This window comes from Rhinolophus hipposideros (assembly GCF_964194185.1).
Source record: "Rhinolophus hipposideros genome assembly, chromosome: 4".
NCBI classification, from domain to species: Eukaryota; Metazoa; Chordata; class Mammalia; order Chiroptera; family Rhinolophidae; genus Rhinolophus; species Rhinolophus hipposideros.
In genome coordinates, this window is record NC_138050.1 from 31012832 (window position 1) to 31031380 (window position 18549).

The 18549-nt window shown below is 35.5% G+C and overlaps 1 protein-coding gene across 7 annotated transcripts; it reads left to right on the forward strand.

Annotated features, from left to right (window-relative positions):
* The first annotated feature begins 896 nt into the window (after positions 1–896).
* On the forward strand, positions 897–18186 carry TLR3 (toll like receptor 3). 7 transcript variants are annotated; one of them, XM_081045837.1, is made up of 10 exons: positions 921–999; positions 1424–1520; positions 1940–2043; positions 6875–6984; positions 7603–7795; positions 9738–9891; positions 10712–11164; positions 12643–12834; positions 15337–17189; positions 17438–18186. In XM_081045837.1, the coding sequence occupies exons 7-10, from the start codon at positions 10721–10723 to the stop codon at positions 17664–17666; spliced, it is 2718 nt and encodes a 905-aa protein (XP_080901963.1). In that variant the 5' UTR covers positions 921–999; positions 1424–1520; positions 1940–2043; positions 6875–6984; positions 7603–7795; positions 9738–9891; positions 10712–10720; the 3' UTR covers positions 17667–18186. The 7 variants fall into 7 exon arrangements, with proteins under 7 accessions (XP_080901960.1, XP_080901963.1, XP_080901961.1 ...); XM_081045838.1 differs by lacking the exons at positions 921–999; positions 7603–7795 and having other exon boundaries at positions 1054–1520; XM_081045840.1 differs by lacking the exons at positions 921–999; positions 7603–7795 and having other exon boundaries at positions 1428–1530.
* The last annotated feature ends 363 nt before the right edge of the window (positions 18187–18549 follow it).

The window sequence follows — 18549 nt, forward strand, 5'->3', positions numbered from 1 at the left end:
TAAACTGAGCTCACAACATAGTGACTGGGTTCTGAAAGGAAAATGGTAAATCCCAATATGCAAATGCTTATCAAGCCTTGGCTTGCTTCATCCTTACTAATATCCCATTGGCCAGCTAGTCACATGGCCAAACCCAGAGTCAACATGGAAGAAGACCGTGCAAGGATCTGAATACTGAAGAGGAACCGGGTTCATTGGAGCCCAAAGTAGCAGTCTTATCATGGAAGAATGGCTAGAGAGCTATAATACGTAGAACATACCCTATCCTGCCCTCAAGGAACTCACAGTGAAGAAATCTTTTAAATACTAGTAATGTTATCCTGCATATCCCAATGAGTAGATATGGGGGACAAGCGTTTACTCAGGACAATTGTTTGCGTGTGGTGTTTTATTACAGATGTGCCAAATTGAAAATCAGAAAAGTGTTAGCCATGAGCTGAGTAACCACAAGGTGGTCCAGCTAAGGCTGGGGCCCAGGAGTGGGCATTTTGCACCTTGACACAAACTTAGTTCTTGCTCTCAGTTTTGCAATCAAGTCAAGCTACTGATGTTTTCAACTGTTCCAGGCTGTTCTGTTACTTTACTTCTTTGAATAACTGATTATGACAACTTGTAGTATGTCCTTAGGCAAATCACTTACCTTACTAAGTTTCATATTCCTCATTACTCAAACAAGGAAGTTGGATTCGATAATCTCTACAGTTCCTGCCAATCATTATATTTTACTATATATCAATATAGTTATAACCTATTTCATATTATATAAACAATAAAAATGTGTTAATTTTTTGACAAGCACATTGTTTTAACTAATTGGAGTCAGTAAAGCTCATCAAAAACTAAACAGTGAATCTAAACTTTCTCTGGGAATATCTGTGTCTTTTCTAACAGGTTCTGACTGGAAATCTGGAAAGTAGAGTGGCCTGTGTCAGGCTGGCTTTGGTCTTTGCCACAGCCAGCTCTTTCTCTGCTATGAAACTTGGTCTCTTTGATCAACAGGTTAGTTTCTGCATTACTTATCTTCCAGTGTTGCTGAGACGAGAAAGCGAGATCAGAGAAGTGGAAGTACTTAGCTTTGATTATGGACTGAGGTTTTTTCTGTCCTTCTGACCACACACCATTCAATTATGACAGTTTTGCATCAGCCTTTGGTTAAAAAAAAAGAAAAAATAGAGGAATTCACTCTCAGTTAGATAGTCATTAAGTTCTGAGTGGTGGTGAAGTCCCACTCCTTCAGTTTTCTGTGTTGCTAAGTCTGTGACCTTTTCAATGACACCCAGGGGACTGCACCTGAAGAAGAAAAAAAACAAGACATTTTTAAGAAGCAATTTAAAACGCTTGCTGTGATTGTGGTTTATTTCCTTTGCCCTTGTTAGAATTCACCAACTATAAAAGGCTTTTTTTTTTTTTTTTTAAACTTCAGTTTCACTTTCGAGATTGCAGCAAACGTGCTACACTTCCCTGGTGAAAACGACTGGATTTGGATAAATGAAAAAAAGGCATGGTCAACCGTCATCAGAGTAAGTAAAGGTATATGTTTTTAAATTCCTATTGGGATAGGATCTCTCATGTTGAGTAATGCTAGAATGCAATTTGGTTTTAGCATTCTTTGATCTTTCTTTGAGCTGGTGCTTGAAATCTAGTCAGAATCATTCAACAAAGCGAATGGAAGAAAAGGAAGAGGATAAAGATAGGGGGAGAAGTGTATCATAACTCGAGGACAGATAATAGCAACAATTTCTAATGAACATGATAAAACATTTTATGCAGTAATTTAAAAATGTTTTGTTTCCTCTGTAGAGTTATGTACCTGGAAAAGTATTATACATTAGGGTAGCTATGGAAATAATTTTGCAACAGCCTTTTAAAAAAAAATCTCAACTTTCTCTTAAAGATACAAAGCTCTGTGAGCTTAAAAGAGTTTATCTTTTTTTCTCAGTTTTCTTGGCTGGAGAGGAGACAGAAACTGACATTTTATGATAATATGCTTGAGAAGGAGAAACACTTCGGCTGTTCCTAGGAGTAAGAAAATGGCTTGCTTAGGTAAATGTGAGTTAAGTTGGATGGAAACGGAGTCAGCTTCGGCTAGTACTAGTTTCGACTAGTACTAGCCTCCCAACTTTACAATATGCTTTTGTGTTGGTGTGTGTCTGCATACAGTGTATCTGCATAAATTTAGGGAAAAATTATAAAGTTTACGAACCAAACTGTAACTAGTGGTAACCCTAAGTGGCCTGGTTCCAGGGTGTATGTCCTAAACATGATGCAATATTTTCTGTCACTTAGACGAAGAAATGTAATTCTACACACACTGAAAAGGCTTGACTCAGCGAGTCTGTGTTTGGTTTCTTTTTGTTAGGTTGGTGCAACAGTAGTTGTGGTTTTTGCAATTATTTTTAACCTTTTAAACTGCATTTACTTTTGCACCAGCCTAATAGCTTTCTTTGTTTCTGTTATATCTCATTCAACAGCAACTTGTTTTCACTCTCATTTCATCCTCTAACTGTATTTTTGTTTCTTTTACTGAAGCACATTCTACAATAACCTTTTCATATGGGTTACATAGTTATAAACTTACTGAACTTTACATGTCTTAAAATATTCCCCCTTATCTTTACTTGTTCCCTTGGAAATGAGATTTTGATTCAAAATAATTTCCCTGAATGTTTGGAAAGCTTATCACTATTGTTTTCCAGTGGATGATGCTGCTGATGAAAAATTTTGTATCAGTCAGGATCTCTTTCCTTTGGAAGCAATTGATCACATGTTTTCCTGAAAAGGTTTTAGGATTTTTTTTTGTGAATGGTTACAATTTTTAAGTTTCATAAGATGCTGTGTATTTTGCATTTTCACTCATCCTGCCTAGCACTTGGTGACTCTTTTCCATCGATGAAGTATATTTTCAGAGTTGTAATGTCTTTCACTCCTTCAGGCATATGCTTTATGAATGGATTGTTCCTTTACAGTAATTCTGATCTCTGTAGCCCTTTCAGAAAAAGTAAATGTCACCTAGACAACGAGGAGAATACATTGCAGGGGCTGTATCTGTGAGCCAGCAAACTAAGGTAGTACTCTTATGGGATTGGGAAAATCTCAGAGAGGTCGGGGGTCAGGAGCTCGTCCCAGATTTCCAGAATTATCACTCCAGCCCCACGTTCTCCACACAGCTCAGCAGTTTGGTAAGAAGCATTCTAGCTGGCCTGGGCTGTGATGTTCCTCCTAGACTATGGATAGAAAGATTGTGTGTAGCTTTAAAAATATTTAGTGACAGTATTATAAAGGCTGTAAGATTGAAATGTTAATTTATGAAAGCTGATTTTTTTTTCTGTTCTTGAGAACGAGATTAGAATAAAAGCAAAACCACTAATTTTTTGAAGTGTTTTAGAATTCTCAATACTCACACTAGTTCTGTTTTCCCAGACTTAATCATCTAAAATGATTTTACTCTCTAAAACTTATCTGAAATTCTTCTCGTATCATGACTTTAAATCTTTTGGAAAATCTCTTTAAATATTATTATTGTTGATCCATTATTACATACATTGAAAATACATTAGAATTTTTTTTTTTAATATCTGGAAGTATAACTAGGTAAATTATCATACCAGAGAATACCCATCTTGTACACATCCCACCAATATAAAGTTATAAATACACATGGAGTTGAGAGTGGTTTTCTTGAGCCGATTCACTGCCTAGGGAAAGCTATTCATTCAACATATATTTTATACAATACCATCTATGTTCTAGTAATTTTTCTAAGCACAGACAACACTGTGCCTATTACAGCTTTTTATTCTAGTAAGTAGGGATAATTAAATAAATATTAAATAAAATTATTTCAGATAATTCCCAAAACAACCATCACATGGGAAAAAGCAATATACTACAGGAATAACAAAATAGGAGGATTTACACTTCTGACTTCAAGACATGCTATAAAGCTGCAACAATCAAAGCAATGTGGTGTTGGCATAAGAATTGAAAAACATTTAGGTGGAAGACAGTAGACAGCTCAGATATAAATTCACACTTAAACACTTGTTTGGTTTTTAAGAAAGACACTGAAGCAATCCAGTGGGGAAAAGAAAGGCTTTAAAAAAAGTAGTCTGGCTCACCAGATGTTCAATTGAAAACAATGGACCTTGACTCTTCCTTCCCATCATACACAAAAATTTATTTAAGAGAGATAACAGACCTTAACATAACAGCTAAAATCATTAAAAAATGATAAATTAGACTTTACCATAATTATGAAGATATTATTATTCATTAAGAAAATAAATAGGTAAGCCACAAAATGGGAGAAAATATTCACAAACTATAACTCTGAAAATGGAATGTATATATATATATATATATATATGTATATATATATATATATATTCCTATAACAAATAATTAAAAAGAAACAACCTAATTAATAAATGAGTGAAATATTTGAACATACAAGGGAAGATATACAAATGGAAAATAAGCACATTAAAAAATTGTTAAGTATCATTAGTAATCAAGGAAATTCAAATTAGAACCATAACGAGGTATTATTACACACTCACTAAAATGACTAAAAGTGAAAGAACTAATAGCACCAAATGTTGGTAAAGATGTTGCTGAGAGTGTAAAAATGGCACAAAACTTTGCCAAAAGTTCTGGCAGTTTTTTACAAAACTAACAATAGTAAGCCCTTAACCAAATGACCCAGGAATTCCAACTTTGGTATTTACCACAAAGAAATTGAATGTATATGTTCATAAAAACATGTACAAGAATGTTCATAATAACTTTATTCATAATACTGAAAAACTTTACACAACCCATGTGTCTAATAATACGAGCATGGAAAAAGTATGGTATATTTATACAATGGAATACTCAGTTAATTAAAAAAACAGAACTACTGAAACATGCAATATGGATGAATTTCAAAAATATTATTTGGATAAAAGAAGCCTTATTTAAGAGAGTGAATATGATCCCATTGAAATGAGATTTTAAACCACACGAAACTGGCTTCCAGACAAGATGGCACAGTAGGTAAATGCTGTGCTTGCCTCCCCTTATGACCACATCAAAATTATAACTACAGCTACAGAACAACCACCACTGAGAATCACCTGAAGTCTAGCTGAACAGAAGTCCTATAACTAAGGACGTATAGAAGAAACCACATTGAAACTGACAGGAGGGGGCGGCAACTCAGAATGGTGGTGGTTAAAAATTAGGAAGGATATCTCAGAGGTGAAGGTCCCCCCTGAGGAGTGAAGGGTCCCAGCCCCATACCAGGCTTCCCAGCCGAGGGTTCCAGTGCCAGGGAGAGAAGACCCCATAACTTCTGGCTGTGAAAACTAGTGGAGATTGTGGCTGAGTGAGATGAGGGCAGGTGCTATCCCAGGTGATTCTCTAAAAGGGACCACACTTGGACTGACTTGCTGACATCCTCACCAGCTCTGAGTTCCAGCCCTGGGGCAGCAGCTTAAAAAGTGCCAGGGACATCTGGGGAGGAAATGAATTGTCTGGCCTTAGAGTGAGGGTTGGAGAGGCAGTTTTTTCACAGACAGAAGTGCTGGCAGAAGCCATTGTTCCTTTTGTGAGCCAACCCCCTCTCCCTGAGGCTTTACACACAAGTGGATGCCATATCTGTCTCCATCTACCTGGTTAACGCAATTCACTCTACTTTGGTGATACCCTGAGGCCCCTCCACATCCAACTTGCAGGCCCACCTAAGTCGCCTCCAGTGGCTTTAACAAACAGCCTGTTTTGGCTCATACTACGGACTTTCCTAAAATCTCTCAAGGGTTCACAAAACCCCAAGAAGCAGCATGTGGCCTTGGCCTGGCCTGTACCACTTATTAAGCAACCCCGAGCGCAACACTGGAAGCAGCCAGCCTGGGTTTGCAGCTTAACCTCTCCCAGGCAACTCCAAGCCAGTATAAGAGACAACCATCTGTAGATCACCTTGTAGCTCATACCAAGTGGCCCCCAGGCAGGTCATAGGCAGAAGATAACTTTAGTCTGCACCCAAGCCCTTCCAAGAGGCCCAGAATCAAAACAACAAGTGGCTGGCTTCATACCACACCAAAGCACTGCCCAACCACCACCACAAACAACATGCTTAAAAGGCAGACTTGGCAGGCACCAGAGCCCTGCTAAAGCAAGTTTTATTCTGTAGGGTCAGCCCCTGCACAACAGCTCCTCCACTGTAGTCATGGTTAGTCCTCACAACCAATCAGCCTGAGGGTCAATCCCTCCCATTGATGTGCCAACAGCAATCAAGGCTCAACTACAACAGGAGGGCACATACAGCCCACACAAGGGACACACCTGGAGCACCAGGCTCAGGGAGACTGCACCACTGGGCTCTCCTAGACACCTACTACATAAGGCCATTCTACTAAGACCAGGAGACATAAGAGCCCTACCTAATACATAGAAAGAAACACAGGGAGCCAACTAAAATGAGGAGACAAAGAAGCATACTAGATTTATTAGAGTGATAAATTAGAGAGGGTTTGGGGTGCAGGGTGAAAACGGTGAAGGGATTAAGAAGTACAAGTTGGTCATTACAAAATAGACATGGGGTTGTAAAGCATACAGAATATAGTCAATAATATGACAATAACTATGCTTAATGTCAGGTGGGTACTAGACTAGTCAGGGTGATCACTTCTTAAATTATATAAATGTCTAACCATTATGCTATACACCTGAAATTAATACAAAATAATATTGAATGCCTAAATAAATAAATAAATAAATAAAGTGTAAAAAAAAAGAAGAGATACTAATAACGTTCAAAGAGAAAAAGGGAACTAAAATAAAGGAAACTTTTGTATAAAGGAAAGAAAACAAAATGAGCATGATTTCTTTTTAGCAACACTGGATACTAGAAAACAATGAAATAATGCCTTTACGAGGTCTGACAATCAAGTTTGCGAACTCACCACCGTGCGCTTACACTGGCAGCACTGTACAAACAGCTGGGTAAGGTTTCATAACCTTGGTATAGCAGTGTTTCACAGCTGTGTTCGTGTCAATGTGTGGCGGTATCTTGGTGAGTGGCGTTCATTATTGTTGTATGTTTTTGTGTGCCATAAGGAGAATGAGCTTTAATAAGAGCAACAAACAAACATTAAATTCGTTGTTAATCTTGGCAAGAGTGGAAGTGAAATCAGGGACATGTTAGTTCAAGTTTATGGGGATAATGCCATGAAGAAAATGGCAGTGTACAAATGGATTAAACGTTTTTCTGAGGGGAGAGAACTGATGAAGAGAGGTCAGGGCAGCCAGTGACAAGAAGAACTGATGAAAACATTGCAAAAATTCATCGAATGGTGCGTCAAAACATCAGCTGATTGTGAAAAGCATAGCAGCCCAAGTAAACAACAATAGAGAAACAGTTAGCAAAATCTTAACTGAAAATCTTAGCATGATAAAGATGTGTGCAAAAATGGTCCCGAAGGAGCTCTTGCATCACGACGATGCACCAGCTCGCACAGCACTGTCTGTGAGGGAGTTTTTAGCCAGTAAACAAATCACTGTATTGGAACACCCTCCCTACTCACTGATCTGGCCTCCAATGACTTCTTTCTTTACCTGAAGGTAAAGGAAATATTGCAAGGAAGACATTTTGATGATATTCAGGACATCGAGGGTAATATGATGACAGCTCTGATGGCCATTCCAGAAAAAGAGTTCCAAAATTCCTCTGAACAGTGGACTAGGTGCTGGCATCACTGCATAGCTTCCCAAGGGGAGTACTTTAAAGGTGACTGTAGTGATATTCAGCAATGAGGTATGTAGCACTTTTTCTAGGATAAGTTCATGAACTTAATTGTCAGGCCACATATGATTTTGCATAGAAAGTATTTGGAACCTCAATAGCCAACACAGCATAATCATATGGCAAAAGAACAAAAACAGATATCTATACCTATGTCTGTATTTATCTATAGATAGATAGATAGATAGATTAGATAGATAGATAGATAGATAGATAGATAGATAGATAGATAGATAGATAGATAGATGATAGATAGATATGAACTTAGAAAGATAACCTCTTAGAAGCATTCTGGGAGGGAGGAAGGAGAACTATTCAAAGAGATTACCTAGCCAAAATAAGAATATTTGAAGAAAGAAGGTACTGCAATCTATAAAATAGTGGCATTAGCCCCCCAGCACAGTGAAATGGATTCCATGATGATGGTCAAGAAGCAGGTGTTGGATGCCATTCAAACTGGCATTCAACCAAGACTATGATTAAGAAGCTGATCATCTTGGTGTTATGGAAATGAAGCCACATGTAGGTCTTCTTTCAACAAAAATAGAATAGGAGACATTACAAAAGTCAAGAAAGTCATGGTTGAAATAAGCAACAAAGTAAACAAGGCATAGTTCTTAAGAACTAACTGAGTACCAGGGAGAAGAATTCATGTTGTCTTAGATATTCAAGAGTCACTTGCTTGGGAGCATAGGGTTATATCTTCTGCACTCAACTAACTGCACTCAGCTGAATTCACGTTTTATTCGTGGTTAATATTAATTCCTTAAAACCTGTATTTAATGTGAAGTTTGATAAATTGAAATCTTATTTCTTTTTTATTTCTGTGTGCAAAGCTGTGATTGTTATGGTTCCTCAAATCACCCACTTAAAATATCAAGCATGATAATGTTTGTAAGAATTACACTTTTTTATATAAAAATCAAAGTAGTTAATGCAATGTTTCCTAAGCAATTTCTTTATACGATATATAAAGGATTCTTATTAAAACATTTAAAGGTTTTTGGATTTTGTGAATGATGTATTAGCAAACGTTTAATTTTCTTTTTTTACTTTCTCTCTTTGGATCAAGTAGCAGGGTAAAGTGATCTCCGAACCTAGGACTTTTTTTTTCATTCTCTAAAATGAAATTGAAAAACAGAGCACTTTGAAAGAAACCTGGCTTCCTTAAATAAAGATAATTTGTGGTCCAGGGAAGACAGTGGTTGCTTCCCAGACGGTGGAGACAGCCTGAGTGTCTCCTGCAGCTCTCTACCCAACCCAAAGTTGAGTTAATAAGGAGCTTTTCCTTCCATCACCATATATTTGATTCCCCTTACCCTCATCGCCCACCCCCCACCCCCTTACCCTCTGGTAACCACTAAACTGTTGTCTGTGTCTATGAGTTTTTGTTTCTCATTTGTTTGTCTTGTTCTTTTGTTGTTTAGTGCTTACCAGAAGATAAGGGGGGTGGGGGAAGGGAGATGAGGGTAAGGGGGATCAAACATATGGTGATGGAAGGAGAACTGACTCTGGGTGGTGAACACACAATGGGATTTATAGATGATGTAATACAGAATTGTACACCTGAAATCTATGTAATTTCACTAACAATTGTCACCCCAATAAATAAATAAATAAATAAATAAATAAAAATAAATCTTATAACTGAACAATAAAAATACAAATAACACCCCCCCAAAAAAAACACAAGGAGCTTTTCAAATCTTTCTAACCATTCATGAATTGCCTTGAATATCAATTATTTTACATGCTTGGCTCCTTCTACTGTTTCCTTCTTGTTTGACTGTTAACTGTGATTGTTTCATGGTATAATTCATTTGGTATAGATTTTCTTTATAAAGTAAAATCTTTACAAAATAAGAAATAGTTATAATGATCAACGTATATAAATCATGGATTATTGTACTGATTAATAATAATAGTAATAACATTCAATGTTGCTTTACTCCAGATACTGCAAGACTTATCTCCTTTAATCTTCATAACAACCTATGGAGGAGTTACTTTAATTATCTCTACTTGTAAGAAGAGGAAACAGTCTTGAGAAATGAATTAACCTGTCAGAGATTACAAAGTAGAGGATCCAGGATCAGAACTCAGAGGGTGTAAGTCCAGGGTTTGTACTCTTAATCACTATGGCTCTCTAGGTCTTACTGATTCTGCAGCGCATGTTTATTTACATAATTATAAAACTGAAAATATTGTTTATTCACTTTAGATTTTCTGAATTGATCTAGGCCAACTATGCCTGATTTATCATAGTTTTAGGATAAATGCTAATGTTTTATTACCTTGACAAGTTAACAATGTTACAGATGACGGTTTTATAAAATGTGAGGATGGAAAAAGTGTGTAGAAAATACAGGGCTGCACATTTCCTGTATCATGAGGTGAGGTGTCAAGTGATTTTGTCTAAAGTTGGGTGAGCAATAGACAGAGTTGTAGGTGTACTCTTTAAAATTATAAATATCACATAGATTAAATTAAATTTAAAATAACTAAAGAAATATTGTGAAGATGATGAGGAAGTACCATAATTAAGTTCCTTATCTTTATAGTGGGAAGAAAATACTCAAATTCATTAAATGAAGAAATACAATCAGATCCATATTATTTAGATTTGTGAAGGTGATCATGAGAATTACAAATAGAAACTGTCAAGAGGTTACCTTGGAATATCCTAACTGGTTGGAGATGGAGAGTGAAGAGAGATTTTGTATATTCCATTTTGTACTTTTCTGCGCTGTTTGAATTACTTCTATATGATGTACTACTTGAATAATGCATACTTGTATATCATCAGAATTATAGTAAAAAGATCAGACACAGTCACATTTGGTGATATATTTTATAAGGAATATACCAATGCATGTGAAAGCCTGCAATATTAATGTTGTCCATTGCTTTTTAATATTTCTTTTATAGGGCAGAATCATGAGTTGGAATGTGCTTTATCACATCTCCTGCTTTGGGGTACTCTTGCCCTTTTGGATACTGTGTACATCTTCTACCAACAAATGTGCTGTGAGGCATGAAGTAGCTGATTGCAGTCATCTGAAGTTGACTCAAATACCTGATGACCTCCCAGCAAACATAACAGTGTTGAATCTTACCCATAATCAACTCAGAAAATTACCACCTGCCAATTTTACAAGATACAGCCAAATTACTATCTTGGATGGAGGATTTAACTCCATCTCAAAACTGGAGCCAGAATTGTGCCAAAAACTCCCCTTGTTGGAAATTTTGAACCTCCAACACAATGAGCTATCTCAACTTTCTGATAAAACCTTTGTCTTCTGTATGAATTTGTCTGAACTCCATCTAATGTCCAACTCAATCCAGAAAGTTCAAAATAATCCCTTTAAAAACCTGAAGGTAAGATGAAAGTGTTCATTTCCATATAATAAATGAAAAATATGTTGTCTAATATTACATTTTCAAGTCACATATTCATCCTTAGACTTAGTATCTAGATATCTTAGTGAAAAATAAGAAATCTGATCTACTCAAATGAGGGTGGGGGACACACAAATATTGCCATTATGATTGGAAATGTTTTCAAATGAGAAAATATCATCTTCAATTGGTTTCAATCTTAATTTTGAAGAACTCTGCCTCTCTTGCTTCCTCCTGTTAAAAACAGAACCTAGATATAAGAGGTAGAGATCAGAGAAGAATCACAATATCCCATGAGGAACACATAAAAAGAAATGCTCAAAACTGCTGATTTAGTACCTGAAATAATGGGAAAAAAAGTCAAGTCTAAATCCTAACTTTAAGTTAACACATTGATACATGAAAAATTCTTCAAGTAAAAATTACCTACTCTTGATTGTAGAAATTTCCTCACAATGTTGCTTTTTCCAATGGCTACTGACTTTTTCCTTTAAGTACTTTGCTTGAATTTTAAGTCTGTGAAAAAAGTATTTATTATCTCTAAATCTGAGACAATTATTAAGTGCTTTTCTTAAGCCAAAACCATTTTCAAAACTCCATTTTCTTCATTTTATGGACTTATAAAACACTGAGCATTGCTTGACTTCAGATGCCAAGAATAACATACAAATTTAAATGTGCTTGGAAACATTTATAAAACGATTTGCTTGCAAGCGATTTGAAATTCTTTCTTGTGCCTTATTAGATTCTGATGTGGAGAAAATGTCTTTGGACGCAAAGACCTCAAAATCTGATTAGACTAATCATTGTTGAAATATTATTTTTATTTTTAAAACATAGTCTTGTTCTCTTTAATAGACATTGCATTTAAGATTTTGCCTGAACATGTATCAGTTTTTCCTTACCTTTTACTTGAGTTGTAAGTTTACATATTCAAAAGCAGCCTAGGGTAAGTAATAAAATAGCCCACAACACTGACAAAACAAGCAAAAATTAGTATTTTCTACTAGCCATGATGCAAAATTAACTAACTATTGATCTTTCTAAATATAAGAATTTTTTTTAGGATTTCATAGATGACAGTTCTATTCATACTTTTTAAGAAAACATTTATTTTTGTTGTTGTTTGTTTAGTTTTCAAGGCTGATACATGACACTATATGTTTGATAAGCCACAGGAATATTCCTTGCATCATAAATAAATGCTTATTATAAATAAATATGTAAATAAATGTTTATTATAATTATTCCTTATATCATGAGTAAGTAAGCTTAAGATTTTTTTATTTTGTGAAGAGAAAGTGATTCTTGATATAAGATATTAAATCTTTGCAATAATGGTATTTTTTATCACAACAAAGTTATTTTGCTATTGAATTATTTCTAAGATTCGTGTACATTTAGAGGAACTATTTTTGATGGCGAGACTCTAACTTATATACATTTTTTTCTCTCAGAATTTAATCAAATTAGACCTATCTCATAATGGTTTATCAACTACTAAATTAGGAACTCAGCTCCAACTGGAAAATCTCCAAGAGCTTCTATTATCAAATAATAAAATTCATGTACTAAGAAGTGAAGACTTTGATTTCCTTGGCAATTCTTCCTTAAAAAAATTAGAGTTGTCATCAAATCAAATTAAAGAGGTAAGAAGTAAGGTAAAATTATTTTATGTTCTGACTTTAAGTGTAGATAGTCCCTAATTGTGTCTCATGGATAGGAATCTAAAGTTCCCTGTAGAAAGAGGTGATAATCTTTGCCATGTCTTCCAAAATCTTTCATACTGACTGCTCGGGCCATTAATGTCATCCTCACAAGAAAGGGAATTTGGTAGCAAGTAGGAGCTGGGACTTGCTTTGCTGTCAGACAGAAGTGGGTTAAAATCCCCATTCCATTTACAGACCAGTACTTTGATCTTGGGGAACTTACTTAACTTCTCTGGATGTTAGTTTCCTCACTTATAAAGTGGAATACTATCTATAGCACAAAATTTCTGAAAAAATTAAAATAGTATGATAGTTAAGAGCATGGGCTTTAGAGGTGGGTTAGCTGGCTCCCTATCTGGGCTGTATCTCTTAATAATTGTGTAATTAGGTAAATATTTCAAGTTTTCTCTGCTCTAAAATTGGCATAATAAGGGCACTATTTCATAGGACTGTGTGCTACAAATTGTAGCATAGGGTCTGGCATGTAAGCTCAATAAGTCACTAGCATTAGATTATTATAAAAATGTTCCAACAATTGGGTATACATAACTAATCTTTTCTTTTTGGATCCATGACCTTCAATTTGTTAACTATTTTTGTATACAAGAATGTCTGTATTTTATTCTTTTACAGGCTGAGAATAAGAATATTGGAAATCCTAAATTAAGTCAGATTTTTAAAAGCTGTATTAATTTTTACACATGAAAATAGACTGTGTACAAAATTATCCTGTGGGAATAATTAAATGTTCTATGTAAGCTACTCATATTAATTTTAAACAGCACTTTTTTTCTGCTTTAGAACATTTATTGTAGAATTTTATACAATATATAAATAACGAGGGGGATAAAAATCATCCAAAAGCCCACAATCCAGACAGCCAATGTTAGCATTGAGATATGTTTATTTCCAGCTTTTCTCCAAATAATAGTAAGAAAAACATCAGTAGCTGAAAGTCATATAGTACTTAACTGTGACAACTTCTTTATTTATATTTTTTTATATAGTCCTATAACCAACCTATTCCTATTACCATGTTTCCCCGAAAATAAGACCTAGCCAGACCATCAACTCTAATGCGTCTTTTGGAGCAAAAATTAATATAAGACCTGGTCTTATTTCAATATAATATAAGACCCGATCTTATATAATGTTATATAAGACCGGGTATATATAATATGATATAATACTTGGTATAATATAATATAATAAATATAATGTAATATAATATAATATAATATAATATAATATAATATAATATAATATAATAAAATATAATACCGAGTCTTATATTAATTTTTGCTCCAAAAGACACATTAGAGCTGATGGTCTGGCTAGGTCTTATTTTTGGGGAAACACGGTAGCATTCTCACAAGAGTGAATTGAGATGGAGAAAGATGAAGGAACGTGTTGAAGGTCTCACAGGTGACAGAGCCGGGTTTCTGGCAGTGTTGGACCAGAGCTCATGCTCTTAACAACTGTGCTAAATCGTTTCTCTTGAGGATGACAGTGTATCCTAACATTTAAAAGCAACCTTACCTCATGCACATTTTCCATATCATTAAGAAATATTCAAAAACTTAATTTTAGTTGCTGCAAAATAATCCTATTTTGTAAATTTACCATAATTAATTTAATAATGTCCTGTTTTGCAGTTCAACTCACTTGAAATAAAGCATGCTTTCTACTCTAGTTCTATCTTTTCTTCCATTAGTCCTAACATTTCACAGTGACACAGTGGAAATAAGAGTTTCTTTGCTCTTCTGCTGTTTAACTGACAGGGACTGGCTGCTGTCCTCCCTGGATTCCTTCTCTCCTGCTTTCTTTTCTTTTGTTCCAGCGCTGGGTCCCAGAATAGCCAAGGCCATCTGGTGAGGGAATGGGGACAGAGGGAAGGAAGCTGGAAGCATGGTAATGAAATAAAGTCAGGAGAAAACCTGGCTGGAAAGACAAAGAGGATAGCTGGAACTCAAGAGTTACAGAGGGAAAGTGGATGTCACTCTTTCATAATAAAATCCACCCATTTGTTCCTCAATGTTCACTGAGAACAGTGGTCACGAAGAGAGAAACAGGCTCTGGCTCAATAGGGACTTTATGAATAGTTTAATTGCAATTATACTCAATGTGATGAAGTAAAAGTACGAGAGACTAAACCTAGATTGAGAGTTCGGGGAAGGTGCCCCGAAGAAGTGACATCTAAGCTGAGGCTTCAATGACCAGTAGAAGTTAGCCTGCGGCCAGGGGAGGTAAGGGGCTGGAGCCGGACGTGGTATTACAAGCATAGAGTAAGGAGCTGTGTGTTAGAGGAATGGAGAGAAAACCCAGAGAAAGTGGTGAAAAAGGAAGGGGGATTCAGTAAAAAATTGTGCTTAAGCTTTGCAAATGTCATACAAACGCTATTGTGTTTTGGTTATTAATCTCCTTTTTTCTCCCCACGTTTAGTTCTCTCCAGGATGTTTTCATGCAATTGGAAAAATATTTGGTCTCTCTCTGAACAATGCCCAGCTGGGCCCCAGTCTCACAGAGAAGCTTTGTTTGGAATTATCCAACACAAGCATTCAGAGTCTATCCCTGAGCAACACCCAGCTATCCAAAACAAGCAATATGACTTTTATTGGACTAAAGCAGACAAATCTCACCATGCTTGATCTTTCATATAATAGCATAAATGTCATTGGTAATGATTCCTTTGCTTGGCTTCCACATTTAGAATATTTCTTCCTGGAGTACAATAATATAGACCGTTTGTTTTCTCACTCCTTTTATGGACTTTTCAATGTGAGATATCTGAATTTGAGACGATCTTTTACCAAACAAAGCATTTCCCTTTCTTCGCTTCCCAAGATTGATGACTTTTCCTTTCAATGGCTAAAATGTTTGGAATATCTTAACATGGATGATAACAACTTTCCAGCCTTAAAAAGCAATATGTTTACAGGTCTAATAAAGCTGAAATACTTAAGTCTGTCCAACTCCTTCACAAGTTTGCGAACTTTAACAAATGAAACATTTGTGTCACTTGCTCATTCTCCTTTACTTATACTCAACCTAACCAGAAATAAAATATCAAAAATAGACAGTGGAGCTTTTTCTTGGTTGGGCCATCTTAAGGTACTTGACCTTGGCCTTAATGAAATTGGGCAAGAGCTCACAGGTGACGAATGGATAGGTCTAGAAAAAATCATTGAAATTTACCTTTCCTACAACAAATACCTGCAACTGACTAGCAATTCTTTTGCCTTGGTTCCAAGCCTTCAACAACTGATGCTCCGAAGGGTGGCCCTTAAAAATGTGGATATTTCCCCTTCACCTTTTCACCCTCTTCATAACTTAACCATTCTGGATCTAAGCAACAACAACATAGCCAACATAAATGATGAACTGTTGGAGGGTCTTGAGAAACTAGAAATTCTGGATTTGCAGCATAACAATTTAGCTCGGCTCTGGAAACATGCAAACCCTGGTGGTCCTGTTCATTTTCTAAAGGGTCTTTCTCACCTTCACTTCCTTAATTTACAGTCTAATGGCTTTGATGAGATCCCCGCAGAGGCCTTCAAGGACTTACTTGAATTAAAGAGCATCGATTTAGGATTGAATAATTTAAACATACTTCCACCGTCTGTCTTTGATAATCAGGTATCTCTAAAGTCATTGAGCCTTCAGAAGAATCTCATAATATCAGTTGAGAAGAATGTTTTTGGACCAGCTTTCCAGAACCTGAGTACTTTAGATATGCGCTTTAATCCATTTGATTGTACATGTGAAAGCATTGCCTGGTTTGTTAACTGGATTAACAGTACCCATACCAACATCTCTGAGCTATCAAGCCATTATCTCTGCAATACTCCGCCTCAATATCATGGTTTACCAGTGATGCTTTTTGATATATCACCCTGCAAAGACAGTGCCCCCTTTGAACTCCTTTTCATGATAAATACCAGTATCCTATTGATTTTTGTCTTTATCATACTGCTCATCCATTTTGAAGGCTGGAGGATATCTTTTTATTGGAATGTTTCAGTGCATCGAGTTCTTGGTTTCAAAGAAATAGACAGACAGCCAGAGCAGTTTGAATATGCAGCATATATAATTCATGCCTATAAAGATAGGGATTGGGTCTGGGAACACTTCTGCCCAATGGAAGAAAAAGATCAGACTCTCAAATTTTGTCTGGAAGAAAGGGACTTTCAGGCAGGTGTCCTTGAACTTGAAGCAATTGTTAATAGCATCAAAAGGAGCAGAAAAATTATTTTTGTTATAACACAGCATCTTTTAAAAGATCCATTGTGCAAAAGGTAGGTGAACGTTATGAAATTTTAAGTGTATACTTGTTTTCAAATTGAGATTTTAAATATTATTAAAATTATTACTCACAACTCAAAGAATTTTAAACATGAAATTAAGAAAAACTTAAACTGATTTTTAGTGACATATTAATGTAAATTCTAAGGAGAATTTTAGATTTTAGTGCCTGTGGCTGTTAAAAACGTTATATATTGACATATGACTTACTTCATATATACTTTTTTTTTTTTGAACTTAGATTCAAGGTGCACCATGCAGTTCAGCAAGCTATTGAACAAAATCTAGATTCCATTATTTTGATCTTTCTTGAGGAGATTCCAGATTATAAACTGAATCATGCATTCTGCTTGCGAAGAGGAATGTTTAAATCTCACTGCATCTTGAACTGGCCAGTTCAGAAAGAACGAATAAATGCCTTCCATCATAAATTGCAAGTGGCACTTGGATCCAGAAATTCAGTACATTAGATTTATTAAAAAACGAAATTAATAAAGGACTAACTTTCCTAATTTAAAAGTTTCATGGTAAATTTAAGTTTTACTTGAAAATAATGTAAATCTGTTTACTCATGTTTATAGGTGAGAGTATTAAATCACAATGATCTCTCTTCTATAGAAATATATCTCTTTATTTCAGGCCTTTGATTACCAATTGACTTAATTTGACCCAGAATAAACATAGAGGACTATCCTCTACTAATGAATATACACAATTGGTTATGGAGGACAAGGACAAGTTAAGAAAGTCCTAAATCTATTCCCCATTTAAGTAAAGTTGGAGTTATGTAAGCATTTGTGAAAGTTGTATTTGGGTTGTTTTGGATGCACTCATAACATTGACATTGGTATCAATGTATATAGTTTAGTCCTAACTACATTTATTTTCTGTCATTAGCATATTCTATTAATTGCCTTTGTCTTTTGCTATTGCATATTGCTAAATAAGTTGATTAGATATTGCTAAATAAATTCATTAGCCACACTCTAGTGTGTGTTCCTTCTCCTTCTTTCCCTTGCGCGTCATTACAATAAGTTTGCGTTTTCCTTGGGTATTTGAGAGCTTGAGGAAGTGGAGGTTTGCTCTAAATTTGATGCTGTCAGAAGGAGGAAATTTTATAATACATAAATCTTTTCAATAAATCTTATGTATAGGGAGGGGAGATTAGAACAAGGGTGAAGTTGTAATTGCTAAAGAAATGGCAGTCACTTAGCCAGGAGACGAAAGTTTATGATGTTTAGAGGGCAGTATGGCGACATTATTTTTGCCTGTACTCAGACAAAATTATGAAATTGTCATGCTCTGTCTCATTTTATAGTGTCAGAGCAAACTTTTCTGAGGTTTTTGTTCTGT

Coding starts and splice junctions, on each gene's coding strand:
- TLR3 (XM_081045834.1), top strand. CDS start 10,721: ATGAGTTGGAATGTGCTTTATCACATCTCCTGCTTTGGGGTACTCTTG. Junction 11,165..12,642: donor ATCCCTTTAAAAACCTGAAG/GTAAGATGAAAG, acceptor TTTTTCTCTCAG/AATTTAATCAAATTAGACCT. Junction 17,190..17,437: donor AAAGATCCATTGTGCAAAAG/GTAGGTGAACGT, acceptor TTTTGAACTTAG/ATTCAAGGTGCACCATGCAG.